The 17,858-nt window shown below is 50.3% G+C and overlaps 1 protein-coding gene across 12 annotated transcripts in view; it reads right to left on the reverse strand.

The window, feature by feature from the left end:
- Window positions 1-16,252, reverse strand: part of ARHGEF18 (Rho/Rac guanine nucleotide exchange factor 18) — a 96,418-nt gene extending 80,166 nt beyond the window's left edge. For 4 of the 12 annotated variants that reach the window (XM_021083924.1, XM_021083923.1, XM_021083922.1 and 1 more), the window contains exon 1: window positions 7,808-12,573. In XM_021083924.1, coding sequence (XP_020939583.1) covers window positions 7,808-8,246 — 439 coding nt within the window. In that variant the 5' untranslated portion in view covers window positions 8,247-12,573. Of the gene's footprint in view, window positions 1-50; window positions 1,120-7,807; window positions 12,574-15,855 lie in introns of those variants that run through there. The other 8 variants (XM_021083926.1, XM_021083928.1, XM_021083930.1 and 5 more) reach the window with 8 other exon arrangements.

Genomic DNA, 17,858 nt, shown 5'->3' on the forward strand with positions numbered 1-17,858 from the left:
CCTCTCCGAGCCTGTTTTCTCACCAGGGAGGTGGGTGTGATGGTGCTCACCTTTCAGAGCACAATCATGGGGTGCTTGGCCAAACTGGGCCACCTTCCTTGCCCTCCAGGTCAGGAGGGTGTCCTGACTTGACCTTGAGTCTTGGAGTGAGCCTTTTGCTGTGGGAGAAACAGATGCCCATGAACTCTCTCCCTGGGCCCCTCACACAGTAGCTGGAACACGTCACCCTTGCCTCTTGGAATTCCCACAGAGGTTCCCCACTGCCTGCAGGAAGAAGGTCGAATGTCTTGGCCCAGCCACTGATGTCCACCAGGATGTTCCTTCTGTGCCTTGTCCCTGTCCCTGCAGGGCCCAATGCCTAAGGGCCCCCCATTCTTGTCTAGGGCCACCTGCCTGAAGACCTCATCCTTTCTGCTCCAGAAATCTATGTCCACCTCCCACCTGTGGTGTCTCTCTTCTGTGCATTTCATCATTGCATTGCACTGCACTGCACTGATTTGCATCACACTGCATTGAATTGCACCAATTTGCATTGCTCTGCACTGATTTGCCTGACACCCTACTGCACTGCACTGATTCACATTGCACTCCATTGCATTGCCTTGACACCTGGACTCCCTTCGGTCCTCCGTGCCCCCTGCAAAGACACCACAGGTTCTGCTAAAATCAGGGAGGTGAGGGAAAAGTGCTTGGAGGTGAGGCTGGATGGGGTGGGGGAAAGTGGAAGTGAGGAGACCAGTGAGGGTGATACCTGGAGAGATGGACCAGCACGTTTTCCGTAAGAGCAATAGCAGCTTCAGGAGGGGTGGGGGTGGGGGTGGGGAGTGGGACAGCGATGCCTTTGGACAGTGCCAGTTAGGTCACCATTCACTCCTTAGCTTGGGTCCCTGGTGGCTGGGCCACCCCATGCCCCGATGTGCTGGGGACAGTCCCGGTTTATGCTACTGAGTCAATTTACAGTACAGTGTTACAGTACCCCTTTACCCCCTCCAAAGGATACGGGTGGGGCGATCCATTTTGGGGCTCCCCTGCCTATAAACGTTGCAGCTGGCAGAGGGAAGGGGTGATGTTGTCCTTCTCCATCCTGATGTGGGGTGATCTATGTTCTTCCCTGCCCAGCTGCGAAGATATAAACGTGGTCCCAAGGTTTTTTTGGAGGGAGGGGTGTTGATGCTTGTACAATTGGGGGAGGGGCCTTCCTTAAGAAAAAGAACACAAGATTATGAATGCAAAATTGTTGGGGCCTTTGGGAGGTAACCAGAACAGTGGAACATAGCTAAGGCAGACATCAACACATTTCATAAATAGATGAATGGAAGGGGGTTACATGGGCATAAAAAACACAAGAAGATGGGGAAACATTTTGGCAGCTCCTCAAATAAGCAGAGTTAGCATGCGACCTGCCATTCTGCTTCCAGGTCTATACCCAAGAGAATGGAAAACTTTAGGTCCACCCAAAACTTGTACATGGCTGTTTATGACAGTATTCTTTTTTTTTTTTTTTCTGGCTGCCCCCATGGCATATGGAAATTCCCAGGCTAGGGATGGAATCTGAGCCACAGCTGCGACCTATGCCCCAGCTGTTGCAATTCCAGGTCCTAAACCCACTGTGCCAGGTTGGGGATTGAACCTGTGCCTCATCAGGGACTTGAGCTGCCATGGAGACAATGCTGGATCCTTCACCTGTTGCACCCACAGCAGGAAATCCATGGCAGAATTATTCTAAATAGCTAAAAGTTGGAAACAGCCCAAATGCCCATAAATGGATGAATGGGTGCACAAAATGTGGTCCATCAGTACAACGGAATATTATTCAGCTGCAGTAAAGAATGGCGTTCTGATACCCCTACGATATGATTGAAACTTGACGACATTATGTGAGCCAGTTACCAAAGACCACATGTTAAATAATTCCATATATATGAAATGTCCAGAATAGGTGAATCTATAGAGACAGAAAGTAGGTTAGTGATGGTGTAAGGCTGGAGAGAAAAGGGAAACTTTGGGGTGATGGCTACAGGATACTATTTCAGAAGTTCCCTTGTGGCACAGGGGGTTAGGGATCCAGCATTGCCGCAGCTGTGGCACAGGTTCCATCCCTGGCCTGGGAACTTCCACATACCACGCATGCAGAAAAAAAAAAATCGGGGATACACATTTCTTTGGGGGTGGATGAAAATGTTCTAAAATTGATTGCTGGGAGTTCCCATCGTGGCTCAGTGGTTAACCCAACTAGCACCATGAGGATGCAGTTTCGATCCCTGGCCTTGCTTAGTGGGTTAAGGATTGGTGTTGCCGGGAGCTGTGGTGTAGTTCACAGATGCAGCTCAGATCCCTCCTTGCTGTGGCTCTGACATAGGCCGGCGGCTATAGCTCCAACTGGACCCCTAGTTTGGGACCCTCCATATGCCACAGGTGCAGCCCTAAAAAGACAAAAAATAAAAAATAAAATTGTTCGTGGTGATGGTTGCATAAGGCTGTGAATATTCTAAAAGCCATTGAATTGGATACTTTATTTATGTTTTTGTGGCCACACCCACAAAAGATGGAAGTTCCTGGGCCAGGGCCTGAATCTGAGCTGCAGTTGAGACCTATGCCATAGCTGCGGCAATGCCAGATCCTTAACCCACCGCCCCAGGCCAGGGATCAAACCTGCACCTCCGAGGCAACCAGAGTTGCTGCAGCTGATTCTTAATCCACTGCACCAGGGCAGGAACTCCTGAGTCATATACTTTAAATGGCTGAGTTGTATGGTGTGTGAATCATATCAATAAAATTGCTACCAAAAAAAAAAAAAAAAAAATCCCTGGAGCCCCTTGCAGAGCTCTGTTTGTTTGGTTTTGGCTGTGCCCATGGCATACAGGAGTTTCCAGGCCAGGGATCAAACCCATATCACAACAGTGACAACGCCGGATATTTAACTGACTGAGCCACCAGGGAGTTTTGATGGGGCAGGTGTATGTGGGGCTTCAGTTCCACCCACTTCAAGGTAAGTGAGGCTAGATGCCCTTGGCCAGCTTCAGTGCCTGGCAAGGCCATGGTTTCCACTGTCTCTGTTTTCCCAGCTGCCCTCCCAGGCTGGCGAAGGGCCTCTCTGTTCCACTGCCCTCATTCAGCCTTGCATCTCCCACCTTCCTCGCCCAGGAGCCTAGGCAGCATCTATGACTCCGGGAAATACAGGAACAAAACAAGCAAGCTTTGAAGGAAGAGAAAAGCCAGATGTGTGTGTGTGGGTGGGTGGAGCCCAGGAGGGGACAGGGAGCCACCCATCCCTCGGCCAAGTTCCCGGGGTGGTGGTGGGGGCTCAGGAGAGGCTGCAGGGTCTGCCTGCTTTCCTGGGTGGGGGCTGTATGGAGGCCTGGGGCCTCCCACAGTATGTAGACGCCAAAGGCAGAACTCCAGCCCCTGCATTTGAGACCCCAAAGGTCAGGGATCCAAAGGCTAAAGGTGAAAGGCCAGGGCTGAGTTTATTCTTTACACGTAAGCTTCTGACCCAGGAACAGGCCAAGTTTGACCCTGATGACAGATTTGATTCTGATCCCTGTGTCACATGTTGAGTCTCAAATTTTGTGTCACAGACTGAGCCCCTCTTCCAGCATCATAGAATGGATTTCAATCCTGGTGTTATAGACTGAGCCTCATCTTGACTCAGTCCCAATTGTGATGTCATTGAGTGAGCCTCAATACTAGTGTCATTGACTGTACCTCATCCTGGTGTCATGGACTGAGCCCTGAGCCTGGTGGCATTGACTGAGCCCTGATCCTGGTGTCATATACTAGGCCTTGATCCTGGTGGCATTGACTGAGCCCTGATCCTGGTGTCATAGACTGAGCCCTGATCCTGGTGTCACTGACTGAATTCCCATCCTAGAGCTGCAAGCTGAACCTCAACCCTCAACATACCTTGACCCCAGGCACAGACTGAGCCCTGATTCTGGTGACAGATTATCTCCCCCAAGCTCCAGACTTTGTCTACAGTGGCCTCTGGTCATGCTTGATATTCTCACCCACAATCCAACCTCAAGCCATCAAGACCAAACTCATTGTTTTCCTTCCTCCTCTGTGTCCCCGTATAAGTGTGACTGCACCGTCTTCCCAGTGACCCCATCAGAAACCTGGAAATGAGCCTTGTCTTCTCACTACCCCTCAGGACACCAGGCTCTGGCAATTTCAACCCCATGACATCTCTCCACTCCATCCTCTCTTCTTGCTGTCCCTGCCACTGTCTTTTTTTTTTTTTTTTTTTTTTTTTTTTAAGCCAGACCCATAGCATATGGAAGTTTCTGGGTCAGTGATTGAACTCGAGCTGCTGTTGGGACCTACGCCACAGCTGTAGCATACCAGATCTTTAATGCAGTGTGCCATAGTGGGAACTCCTTTTTTTTTTTAAACTTAATTTCTTGGATTAAATTTTCTAGTCCACTAAAATCTTTTTTAATTTTTATTATTATTTTTGGTCTTTTTACCTTTTTAGGGCCACACCAGCAGCATATGGAGGTTCCCAGGCTAGGGTCCAATTGGAGCTACAGCTGCCGGGCTACAGCTGCTGGTCTACACCACGGCCTCAGCCACAGCCACAGCCTCAGCCACGCCAAGATCCAAGCAACATCTGTGACCTACACCACAGTTCACAGAAACACTGGATCCTTAACCCCCTGGGTGAGGCCAGGGATTGAATCTGCATCCTCATGGATGCTAGTCAGGTTTGTTAGCCACTGAGCCATGATGGGAACTCCTTACTTTTTACATTTTACTTTTTTTTTTTTTTTTGCCTTTTTCGGGCCACACTTGCAGCATATGGAAATTCCCAGGCTAGGGGTCCAATCGGAACTGTAGCCACCAGCCTATACCACAGCCACAGCAACATGAGATCCAAGCCACATCTGCGATCTACACTACAGCTCATAGCAGTGCCAGATCCTTAACCCACTGAGCGAGACCAGGGCTCGAACCCGCATCCTTATGGGTGTTAGTCAGGTTCGTTAAGCCCTGAGCCATGACGGGAACTCCCTAAAGTGGTAAAATCTTATGCGTGCTGATCAATTCCAAGATGCCTAGCCTGGTGCTAAGGCTGTCATCTACTTTGCATCCTTCTATCTTCACAACAATCCTCTGAGTCCCCATATTATGGAAGGGGAAACTGATGCTCAGAGAGATATACTGACTTGCTCAAGGGCAAACCAGAATGGCAAGAAATAGTTGGGATGTGAACTTAGGTATTTCTTACTCCAAAGCAAGGGCTCACAATCACAAAGCTATTCGGCAGTGAGCTGATGAATGAAGAGATGGGTGAATAAATTGTTGGATGGAAGGGTAGATGGTTGGATGGGTGAATGAATGGATCGTTGGATAGATGGATAGATGGTTGGCTAGCTGGCTGGCTGGCTGAAAGGAAAGTTGTCTGACTAGATGGTTGGATGAATGAATGTTTATATGGATGGATGGTTACATGAATGGATGTGTGGGTGGTTAGATGGATGGAAGGATTTATGCATGAATGGCTAGTTGGCTGGCTGGCAGCTTGGATGGGTGGGTGGATGTTTAAATGGATGAATAATTAGATAGATAGGTGGATAGTTGGGTAGGTGGTTAGATGGACAGATGGTTGGATGGATGTTTAGATGGATGGATGGATGTTTAGATGGATGGATGGATAGATGGGTAGATAGTTGGTTAGTTGGCTGGTTGGATGGATGAAGGAGTGGATGTTATGTAGATGGATGGATAGTTGGGTTAAGTGGTGTGGCAGTGTCCAAGGGCAGTGATGCTTTACAGTCAGGAAATGACATTCTGAGAGGATGAAGAGGGGAGAGATATATAGGAAAGAAGAAAGGAGACAGAATCATGGCAGAGAAGCCAGACAAGAAGGAAACCAAGTCAAGACACAGAATGCACTCATTATGTACCACTTATGTGCTAGGGAATGAGTCAAAAAGTACGGTCAGTTTGTATTATGGGTAATTGGAGCAACTAAGGGGAAGGCACAGTGGAGCCCTGCCCCAGGGACTGTCACTGCAGGTCCCAACCCCCCTTCTTCAGCCTTGTCTGTCTCCCCAGACCGACTCCATTATTTTCCCAGGAGGTCCCATCAGGTGCCCAGACAGCCAGTTACAGAGATTAAGAGGGGCACCAAAAGGCTAAAGGCTAGAAGGATGCAGTTAGGCAGTCCCTCTCTTCTTCCTGCCTCCATGCTCCCCTCTAAAGAGCCGCCTATCAGCCTGCATTCAAGTTCTAGGCAGCCTCTTTCACCAGCAGCCCCCACAGCACCAGCCATAAAAGGATTTAAGAGTTGCCACCAGTTCCCACAGCTCACTCCCCCACCTTCCAGCCTATAAATCACAGCTTCAGCCTACCCGGGGCCGGGAGGACTGGGCGGACAGAGGGAGGTAGATCTGCATAAGAACCTAGGTTCCAGGTGGGCACCTTGGTGGTCTGTGACCATTGCTCTAATTTTCTAGCATTGCCATCCACTGATGGATGAAAAAATCCCTCCCCAAGCCCTCCAGCTGTCCACACGGGCAGCTTTGTTCACTGATCAGAATACACGGCAAAAGTGGTCTTGGAACAGAACCGCTTCCAAAATCCTGCCTCCTTCAACCCGTACTTGCTGTATGACTTTGAGCTCGTCACTCATCCTCTCTGACTTCACAAGGGCTCAGTAGCTGACAGCCGTTTCCAGCATTATGACTGACTGTCTATTGTATCTCAGTCCCCAGACCACCCTTTCTCTGTCTCCAGCCCCAGCCCCAGGTTTCCTGATATTTTGATCTCCTTCAGGATTGTGCCTGGCACACAACAGGTCCTCAATCTGAATGCATGTAATGAACAAGCTAGTGAAGCTGCTCATGGGCTCCTCCCCACCCCACCCCGCCTGGAAACTCACTCATGAACAAGTATTCAGTTAAGGGAGAAGGGACAGGGCTTGGGGGGGGGCAGGGAGGGGCTTCTATTTCCCTTCGCCCCAAGCCCCTTCGCCCTGGACAACATCTGGTTATCTTCCAGGACTAAATAGTTTGCTGAGATTTAAGAAGTGACTTTTTTTTCTTTTCTTTTTCGGCCACGCCAAGGCCTATAGAAGTTACCAGTCCAGGGCTCAGATCTGAGCCGCAGTTGTGACCTAAGCTGCAGCTGCGGCAAGGCTGGATCTTTAATCCACTTCGCCAGGCTGGAGATGGAACCTGCGTCCCAGTGCTCCCAAGATGCCACCGATCCCATGGTGCCAACATGGGAACTCTAAGAAGTGACTTTTTGCAAAAGCAATTCACCCAGATCTTGGGGGAGATGATCCAAAGGTATCTCCATCCCCCACAGAAATAAGCCGAGGCCCTGGGACCCAGGGGGCTACCAGCCTGTGTGTGTGTGTGTGTATGGGTGTGTATTCAAGGGAGGTGGCCACCAAGATCTCTGGAAATCTCAAACCTCCTTCCTTTTGCCGCCTCCCTGAACTTCTGACCTGCAGTCAGCCAGGAGCAAACAGCATCAGAACCCCTCTCCCCCCAGGAAGCTACCAGGCCGCCCCAGTTCTAAGGTGGATTCTTCTTCCACAAACTTAACCTCCCGAGATGACGTCATGGCTGAGTCTGGGGAGACGTTTCTTCTGAGACAAGAGGGAACCCACAAGTCCGGCATGTCCCAGGGGGGCCCTTGGGGAACCAGAGATCCTGGAAGTTGGGGCTGGCTCAGGCAGAGTCTGTGCCCCGGGCGGAGGGAAGGCTTCCGGCTGGGATGGTGGACAGGCTGTCCGGGGAGCCCTGCCTGCAGGGCCGGGGCCTGCTGCTTCCTGCCTGCCACCCCCACACCCCCTTACCTCTCTTGAAGGCCCACCGCTTCGGCCAGAACTTGGAGAGGGCTGGCCAGGAGTGGTTGAGGGCTGAGCTAGCCATGGGGCCGTGCGTGCGTGCGTGTGTGCGTGCGAGAGTGTGAGTGAACAGCAGGCTGAAGAAGGCGATCGGCTGGGAATCCCTGCCAGGATGGGGCTGCCAGCAAGAGGGGCGGAGACTGTCCTCAGGGGCTGCCAGATCCATCAGCTGATGGGAGCTGGGGGCTGGGGCAGGGGGAGCCCGGGGACCCCGTGGGACTCCCCTCCACCTCCCCTGCCCTATAAGCCTCTCACCCTGGCTGGACAAGACATTCTCAGAAAGAGCTGAGGAGTGCCGTGAGGGGTCTTCAGAGAAACAAGGACAGACCAGGGGGTGAGGTGGACCTGGGTATGCACGAATGTCTGAGTGTTTGTGTGTGTGTGTCATTGTCTCTGAGTGTTCATGTGTGTGTCATTGTCTCTGCGCCTTTTTTTTTTTTTTCCTTTTTAGGGATGCACATGTAGCATATGGAAGTTCCCAGGCTACAGTCGAATTGGAGCCGCACCTGCCAGCCTACGCCACAGCCACAGCAACGCCAGATCTGAGCAGCCTCAGTGACCTACACCACAGCTCATGGCAACGCCGGATCCTTAACCCACTGAGCAAGGCCAGGGATGGAACCCACATCCTCATGGTTACAAACCAGGTTCATTACCGCTGAGCCACAACAGGAACTGCCTCTCTGTGCTTTTGATAGGGCGTATGTGTGTCAGGGCATAGAGGGTGTTTCCAAATATTGAGTGTCAACGTGGCCACGAGGGGGGGTGTATATAAGCATTTGCGTGCTTTGCCCCAGTTTTCTTGAGATATAATTGACATCCAGCTCTGTATAAATTTAAGGTGTACAGCATGAGGACTTGACTGACATAAATTGTGAAATATTACCACATTAAGTTTCGTTAATATCATCTCATATAGATTCGAAAGAAAAAGAAGAAAAAGAAAAATGGGTTTTTGTTATTGGTCTGATGAGAACTCTTAAGATTTACTTTCTTAGCAACTTTCTTTCTTTCTTTCTTTCTTTCTTTCTTTCTTTCTTTCTTTCTTTCTTTCTTTCTTTCTTTCTTTCTCTCTCTCTCTCTCTCTTTCCCTTTCTTTCTTTCTTTCTTTCTTTCTTTCTTTCTTTCTTTCTTTCTTTCTTTCTTTCCTTCTTTCTCTTTTCCTTCCTCCCTTCCTTCCTTCCTTCAGAATTGAGTCTGACCCAGAGCTGTGACCTATGCCACAGCTGCGGCAATGCCGTATCCTTAACCCGCTGAGCCACAGTGGGAACTCTCTTAGCAATTTTCAAATATACCACACAGCAGCGTTAACTAAAATCATCCTGTACATTGTATCCCCAGAATTTATGCATCTTATTACTGGAAGTTTGTGCCTTTTTGACTACCTTCATCCAATTCCCCCACCCCCACCCCTGGCCTCTGGTAACCACACATCAGATCTCTTTCTCTATGAGCTTGGTTATCGCAGTTTTTTTTCTTCCAGATTCCACATATCAATATCACATAGTATTTGTCTTTCTCTGTCTGACTTATTTCACTTAGCATAATGCCCTCAAAGTCTATGGGAAGACTTTGCAAATGGCAATATTTCCATCTTTTTTTAATGGCTGAATATTATCTAGGTAGTTTTTAAAAAACCTCTGTGATCCAGGAGTTCCTGTTGTGGCTCAGTGGAAACAAATCCAACTAGTATCCATAATGATGTGGGTTCAATCCCTGGTTCACTTAGTGGATTAAGGATCTGGTGTCTCAGTGAGCGCTGATGTAGTTTGAAGACCTGGCTCAGATCTGGCGTTGCTATAGCTACAGGCCAGCAGCTGTAGCTCCGATTAGACCCCTAGCCCAGGAACTTCTATATGCCATGGGTGCGGTCTTAAAAAAAAAGAGTGGATGCTCATCAGCATCTGCAGTGTTGCATCTACATGACTCACCTGGGACTTGGGGAGATCCACTTTTGGTTTTTGTGAGGGGGTTTTGCCCTCTGCCTGGGTTTTTTGTGTCTGTCTGCATGTTTGAGTCTTTATTGCTGTGTGCATCTGTGCGGGTGCCAGCCAGCGCCTGTCCAATACAAGTGCTGCCTCCTGGTGGTGGAAGCCTCATTACTTGCATTTTCACTAATGTCTGAAAAATTCCTGGCTGTCCCTTCTCCCTTCAGCAACCTCTCAGCTTCCACCTTCCCTTCTCAAAGAGTTACCCACACTTCTGTGGGTAACTGCACACACCTGCTCAACTCTAGTGCTCTTATTCCACCCCCCTTCCAGTCTTCTAACTCTCTCCGGGGCTAAATCAAATGGGTACTTTTTAGTCTCACCTATACTGGACACTTTCTTCTTGAAATTCATTTCTCTTATGCTTTCTTTTTGCTTTTAAGGGCCACACCTATGGCATATGGAAGTTCCCAGGCTAGGGATCAAATCAGAGCTGCAGCTGCTAGCCCATGCCACAGCCACAGCAACACGGGATCTGAGATGAGTCTGCCACCTACACCACAGCTCACCACAACGCTGGATCCTTAACCCACTGAGCAAGGCCAGGGATCAAATCCGCATCCTCATGGATACTAGTTGGATTCATAACCCGCTGAGCCACAATGGGAACTCCCCTTCTTATGCTTTTTCTAACTCTGTCTGCTTCTTCTCTCTCTCCATTCCTGACTGACTCCTCCTCCTTTCTCTGCCTGACCTTTATTTATTTATTTATTTAGGTTTTTTTTTTGGTCTTTTTCTAGGGCCACACCCACGGCATATGGAGGTTCCCAGGCTAGGGGTCGAATCGAAGCTATAGCCACCAGCCTACACCAGAGCCACAGCAATGCAGGATCCGAGCCCCGTCTGCAACCCACACCACAGCTCACGGCAACGCTGGATCCTTAACCCACTGAGCAAGGCCAGGGATCAAACCCGCAACCTCATGGTTCCTAGTCAGATTCATTAACCACTGTGACACAATGGGAACTCCTCTGCCTTACCTTTAAACTCTGTGTTCCCTGGGGTCTGTCCTTGGCCACTTCATGTTCTCCCCACTGGCCCTGGTGATCCCATTTGCGCCTCCCTCACCACTTCTGCTAACCTATTATGGGGAGGTGGCCCCCAAATCCCTCAGTCACAGAAAGACATAAAAGCACACACGCCATACATCAGCACACACCCAGCACACTCTCCAGCACCTGTGGACAATGCCAGACATACACACGTGAATACTCAGACCCATATTCTCTCTCTCTCTCACACACACACATACACACAAGCCGTTATACACAAACAACCAAACACATAGATAGAAATCCAGAGACTAGCTCAAAGAGATTTTTTAAAAAATCACCTCTTGTGCCACACTCTAGATTCTAATTCCTCTTTTCCCACCACACACCTTTTCCTGGACAGGCTGCAAATGCCTCTAGGATCTTCCAGACCTCTGGGCAGAGAGCAGATATAAGAACTTCGGGGAAATCTAAGGCAGTGAGAAGCCAGGAGGGGCCTCCATCCAACTGATGACACCAAAAGCAGGGACCCAGGAGCCCAGAAACAGAGAAACACAGGGAGTTGAGCAGAGTTAGCAATGGAGGCTGGCTGAAAATCCTACATTAAAAATACAACATGGAGGCGTTCCTGTGGGGGAACAGTGGCTTAATGGTCCAGCTTGTCTCTGGGGAGATGCTGTTTTGATCCCCAGCCCCAGGGCAGTGGGTTAAGGATCCAGTGTTGCTGTAACTGTGGTATAGTTTACAGCTGCAGCTAGGATTCGATCCCTGGCCTAGGAAATTCCATATGTTGTGGGGGTGGCCAAAAAGGAAAAAAGAAATACAATGGGAATATAGATTTCTAGCTTATTGCATCTATTGCTAGCTTGTTGCAGATTTACCCTTCTGCCAAGAACAGTTTTAACAAAAACTGGATAAAATCAAAAGAAAAAAAACACCTTTGATTTGAAGGCGTTGACAGTCAGGGTTTGAGGTTTCAGGATCCTAGAGAGGTGAGATAAACATAATGCAGTGGTTTGTTTTTTTTTCTCACACGCAAGTTGTTGCTATAAATGTGGTCTGCAAAGCAGACCAGAAAGAGGCTGAGAAGCTGAGCATAGCTTCTGGCAATCTTCTGGGGCTGGCGAGAAACAGACCCTGGAATTCAGGGCTCACAAAGAGGAGAGAGTTGGATCGACAAAGACCACAGCCTAGGACCAGGAAGAGACCAGAAAGAGACCAACCCTCATCAAGACCCAAATCCAGCTCGAGTCAACTGAAGCCCTCATCAGCTGACGCCCTCTCACGCTCTGCCAGAAGCAAGAGTAAACCCTCTCCGAAAGGAAATAACACCATGAAGGGCCACCAATGTTCTCTAACGGTTTTTCAAAAACAATATCTGGCAGTCGATCAAAAGATCGAAACTCGTGACCTGAAACCAGAAGAAAACGAGACAATAGCAACACTCACAGAAGATATAGATACCGCGATTAAAAGTAGAGTTCTCGTTGTGGCTCAGTGGTGACAAACCCGACTAGTATCCATGAAGATACAGGTTTGATCCCTGGCCTCGCTCAGTGGGTTAAGGATTCAGGGTTGCCGTGAGCTGTGGCATAGGTCACAGATGTGGTTCAGATCCCATGTGGCTGTGGCTGTGGCTGTGGCATAGGCTGGCAGCTGCAGCTCCCATTCAACCCCTTGCCTGGGAACTTCCATATGCTGCGGGTTCAGCCCTAAAAAGCAAAAAAAAAAAAAAAAAAAAAAAAAAAAAAAAAAGTACAGCAGAATGTGGCACAGGGATGGGCTGGTACAAAATGTCACGGAAAAGGGAGATTTCCAGGTATCCCCTCCAGGGGCAGAAGCAAGGGTACCCACTTAGTGGAACTTCTTTTTTTGTTGTTGTTATTTTCCCAATACAATTTTTTTTTCAGCTGTACAGCATAGTGACCCAGTTACACATACATGTATACATTCTTTTTTCTCCCATTATCATGCTCCATCATAAGTGATTAGACATAGTTCTCAATGCTACACAGCAGGCTCTCATTGCTAACCCACTCCAAAATGGAATGTCTTTGATACAGAGCCATCCCTTGGTATCCACGTAGGACTGGTTCCAGGATGTGCTGTGAACACCAAAAACCTCAGATGCTCACGTCCCATTGGTTGTCCTCCACATTTGTGGATTCAACCAAGCCCAGATCATAAACACAGCACATGATCTGCCGTTAGCTGAATCCACAGATGCAGAACCCGTGGATACGGAGGGCTGAATGTATACAGCAAGTGGTGGAGGAGGGTGGTACTGTGGCTCCACCACCCAATCTCTCTTATTTCACCAGGACCAGAGTTGACCATGGTGGTGTTGCCAGAGTACTGGGTTGGGAACAACTGGTCCCAACCCTGAGGTGTTGGGCTGATCGTGAAGTCATTGGGAGGAGGAAGCCTGGGTGGATTTGCATGGGCGGGAGTCCATGAAGTGACCTTGAATGTCTCAGGTTAAAGTGTTCTGATTTGTCTGGGACCCAGAAAGAGATCCCAATGACCTTTGCCACTTGGGTTGTCTCCTCTCATCGGATGCCAGGCACTGTCAGTTGAAAATAAGCCTTTGGCCTGTCCAAGGGCAGTCCTTTGGTCTTGGCTGTTAATAGGTAGTAGAAAGAGCTTGTGGGGAGTCTGAATGGAGGGTATGAAATGTGTTCCACCCTGATAGAAGTATTTTCCATCTTGCTGGGGATGGGAGATAGCCTCCATGTTGGTGAGGGCATCTATTATCTTGGTGAGGGTCCCTGCCACTTTGGTGAGGTCATTTACCATTTTGTGGATGGTGATGCCATCTTGGTAAGGGTACTCCCTCTTGACACAATGGTGCCCTGACCCCTAGAAATGGCAGATTCCAGAGAAGGGTGCCGTGAATCTATGAGTGAGCCCAGCAGAGATTTACCGAGTGACCAAGGCCAAAAGAACCACCCAGCTGAACCAACGAATCATGAGATAAAAAATCGAATGGAGGCAGTCAAAAGATACAAACTTTAGCTATTAAGATAAATAAGGACTAGGGATATAATGTGCAACATGATAAATATAATTAATACTGTTGTATGTTATACTTGAATATTGTTCAGAGAGTCAATCTTTTTTCTTTTTGTGGTTGCAACTACAGATATGGAAGTTCCCAGGCCAGGGGTCTAATCAGATCGGCAGCTACCGGCCTATACCACACCCATAGCAATGCCAGATCCTTGCCACATCCTCACCACATTCTCGACCTATGCCACAGCTTGTGGCAATGCCAGATCCTTAACCCACTGAGTGAGGCCAGGAACTGAACTTGCATCCTTATGGATACTAGTCGGGTTCATTACCGCTGAGCCATCTTGCAGTCGGATTATTAACTTGGCTACATCACAGGGGGAACTCCTACCCCACATGTCTGATAGACACTGAGACCCACTATCTGTCCCTCTTCCTAAATGTGGCACAGAAATTTTCTAAGGATGCACCCATGTGGCACGGATGGGGACGGCTCAGGGAAGCCAGGCTTTGGGACGGGGACAGAATAGGAGAGAATGGGCAAGGCTGACAATATTTTCTGAGTGCCTATGGCGCACCGGGTTTCAAACACAAAGTCTACAACATGTCTTTTGCAGAGGAGCAAACGGAAGGCCAAAGAGGTGAAGTCATTTGCCTATAGCCGCACAGAGGCAGGGGAGTGGGGATTTGAAACCACAAAAGGTTGGCATATCCACACGATCACCTGCAACAACAGTATTGAGGGCCAGCCAGTATCCAGCCCTGTATCTGGGGCTGGGGTCGGGGGTCAGGGGGCATGCAGGGAATGGCCCAGACCCGATACCCTGATGGGTGTGCCGTTGACCATTCACAGGTGTTTCAAGGTCCAGTGAAAAGCCAGCCTCTGCCAGGAAGCCCTCCCAGAGTGACTTGCTCACGCTGGTGGTGAGGGAGCCCAAAGGTGGCTGACAGTAGGGGCAGTGCCTTTGGCTGCTCTTGGTTGGCAAGCCCTTTTCTCAGAACCACAGGCAACTTGGCCAGTTGAGCTCCATGGAGTGTCAACGCTCAGAGTGTAGCATTCAGATCTTCCCTGATGTGCCCCAGCCTAACCCCACCACGTCCCCCCCTCCCTGGCCCCAGCCTGTCCACTCCAAATTCACCCCCTCCTGGCCGCTCCCCGGCCACCTTCAGACCCCAGAGGGCCTGAAATCTGCCTGAGGGCCGTCTTGGTACCAGTGGGGGCGCCCCCCGGCACCCCACCCAGAGGAAGCAGCCGGCCTGGGTGTGCCTTGCAGAAACCGCAGCCTTCCTCCTCCCCAGGCCCCACCCCAGGCAGGCAGCGGGGTGTGTGAAGGTTCCTGTGGGGGGCCACGGTGGGAATGGGGGCGCATGCATGCGGGGTGGGGGTGGGGGTGCGTGCCTCCCCACGGGGAAGGAGCATACAATCTGGAGGGCTGCCTGGTGGAGGGTCCATCTCCTTGGATGACCTTGGAAGATGGGGTGAGGCCCTCCTGGGGACTGGCTCTTAGGCATCAGAGCCAAAGTGGGGGTTTGCTTTAAAAATCAGACTTCCAGTCCCCCTCCTCGAAATTCTGCTTCGGGGAGGTTTTGTGACCCCCACCTCCCATCCCAAACCTCTAGTTTTGGAAGCCAAGCATCCTGGGCAACTCTGCCATAGGGAGCCTAAGCAGCCCCCCCATTCGCCCCCTGGCCCTGGTCCCCCAGGCAGACTTTGGCTGCAAGGGGCTCCATTCTTCTGTCTCTCTGTTGCCTATCATGGTCCTCAGCCCCCACAGGGCAACCTCTTAGGACCACAGATCTTTGCAGAACAAACACGGGGTGTGGGGGGAGAGGGGCAAACAGCCTCCTCCACCCACTCTAGGAAGCACACTGACCAGAAGGGGGAGGGCAACTGTGGATGGTCTGCCTGCCTGCCAACCCACAGTGCCACCCCTCCCCCGGGCCCCCCTGCCGCTCTGTCCCTGTGGGTTCATCTGTCCCCCACACCCCCATAATGGTCACTCACCAGAAGGAGCGTCGTCGTTGTCGTTGTCGTGGCTGTGGTGGGTACCCAGTTCGGCCACTTAACTCCCACAGCCCCCACAGCCCATGGTTAGGGTTCTGAGCTGGCCCCGCGGAGGGGAGCATCTGTGGGCCAGAGCCCAGGGTAACCGCAGGGTGACCCAACTCTGCCCTGACTTCCTCTTCCTCAATTGCCTGCCTGCCCCCACAGGCAGGCGCCTCCACCCCCAGCCTCCGGCGAGGCAGGGGTCTGAGCACAGCCCAGGATGGGTTTTAGAAGATGAGGGAGCCCTCCCCACCTGCTCAGCCCCGAGCATGCAGGTGCCTTGAGGAGGTGGGGGAGGGCATGCAGGGGGGGAGCCTCGGCACCTTCACCGCCCCCCCAGTTCCAACGGCTTCCTGCGGAACCAGTTGCTAAAGAGGGCCTGGGTGCTGGGGCCTCACCGGAGCACGTGGGTACACACACAGATGCACAGGGACCCACCAGTCACATGTATCCACTTACACACACCCAGGAACACGCACGGGCGTGGGGGTGCACACATGGGTACGTGGGACACACGGAGGCGCCCCGGTCCCAATGGTGTGCTGGTAAAGGTTGGACAACCACTTCTCTCTCTCTCTCCCTCTAGCTTTTTTCTTTTTCATTTTTGGCCACCCCATGGCATATGGAGTTGCCGGGGCCAAGGAGCAGATCCGAGCTGCAGCTGTGACCTAAGCTGCAGCTGCAGCTGCACCAGATCCTTAACCCACTGTGCCGGGCAGGGATAGCACCCAAGATACCACCAATCCCGTTGTGCCACAGCAGGAACTCCAATAACCACCTCTTTTGACTTTGACCACAAAAAAAAAAAAAAAAAAAGAAAGAAAAGAAAGACCTGATGTGTAGCATTTGCTGATTCCTGTGATACAAATCCTCCCCCACGGTGGATTTCAACAGCCAACCTGATGTTCCAGGTGGAATTAAGAAGAAAGGCTTGGCTCCAGGATTGCCAAGGAGAGGGTACCTGGGCACATGGGTTCTTGCTGAGGCACACAGGTCTCCCAGCTTGCAGGTGTCTGAGGACATGGGGTCTGAGGACAGAGCTCTCCGCCTGCAGACACACCTGGGTGCAGGCAAGCCACACCTGGGAACCACATGCTTGGGACACACTCCTGGATGCCAAGGCCAGAGGGAGCCAGTGAGGGGACAGGAAGACAAACAGGGCCAGCTGCTCCCCCTCCCCAAGAGCCTATAGTTAAAAGTTTAGGAATTTCAGAAGTTCCTGTTGTGGCTCAGCGGAAATGAACCCAACTAGTATCCATGAGGATGCAGGTCGCACTCAATGGGTTAAGGATCTGGCATTGCTGTGAGCTGTGGTGTAGGTCGCAGACATGACTCTGATCTGGGTGTAGGCTGGCAGATTTGACCCCTACCTAGCCTGGGAAGTCATGAGCTTCATCTGTGGCCCTAAAAAAAAAAAAGGAAAAAATGGTTAATCTGGTAAATTTTGTGTTTACCATAATAAAATGAAAAAGAAATTCACCACTTCCTAATTATTTTCCAGTTTCTTTTTCTCTTATTCATGGTCCTGAGTTTATTTATGAATTTTTTGGTGGAAATAGTACATAAAGGCATTACATACTATTCCATATCTATATGTCTATATAGATTTCTCTATCATCTATCAAGATATATATTTATTTATGGAACTATACCTTTGCAATTCTGTGTTCGGTGTCATCACATTGGTACTTTGATATGGACCATGGTGAGGATTTTTATACCATGCAAATGGGCAAATGCTACAAATCAGTGCCCTTCACCTGAGAGCCAGCTGTTAACCATTTGCCAGCCCACCACTGCACAGCGGGCACATACCTGCACATGTGACACCAAGTATATGAATGTGGGAGCCTCCAGAGGCACACACAGGGCACCAGAGACACACACACAGGCACAACAGGCCCCTGGACCCCTGGAAACATGAACTTGCAGAGATGCACCCAAAGAGGGGCAGGCAAGGA

Source organism: Sus scrofa, chromosome 2, assembly GCF_000003025.6.
Source record: "Sus scrofa isolate TJ Tabasco breed Duroc chromosome 2, Sscrofa11.1, whole genome shotgun sequence".
In the NCBI taxonomy this organism is placed as follows: domain Eukaryota; kingdom Metazoa; phylum Chordata; class Mammalia; order Artiodactyla; family Suidae; genus Sus; species Sus scrofa.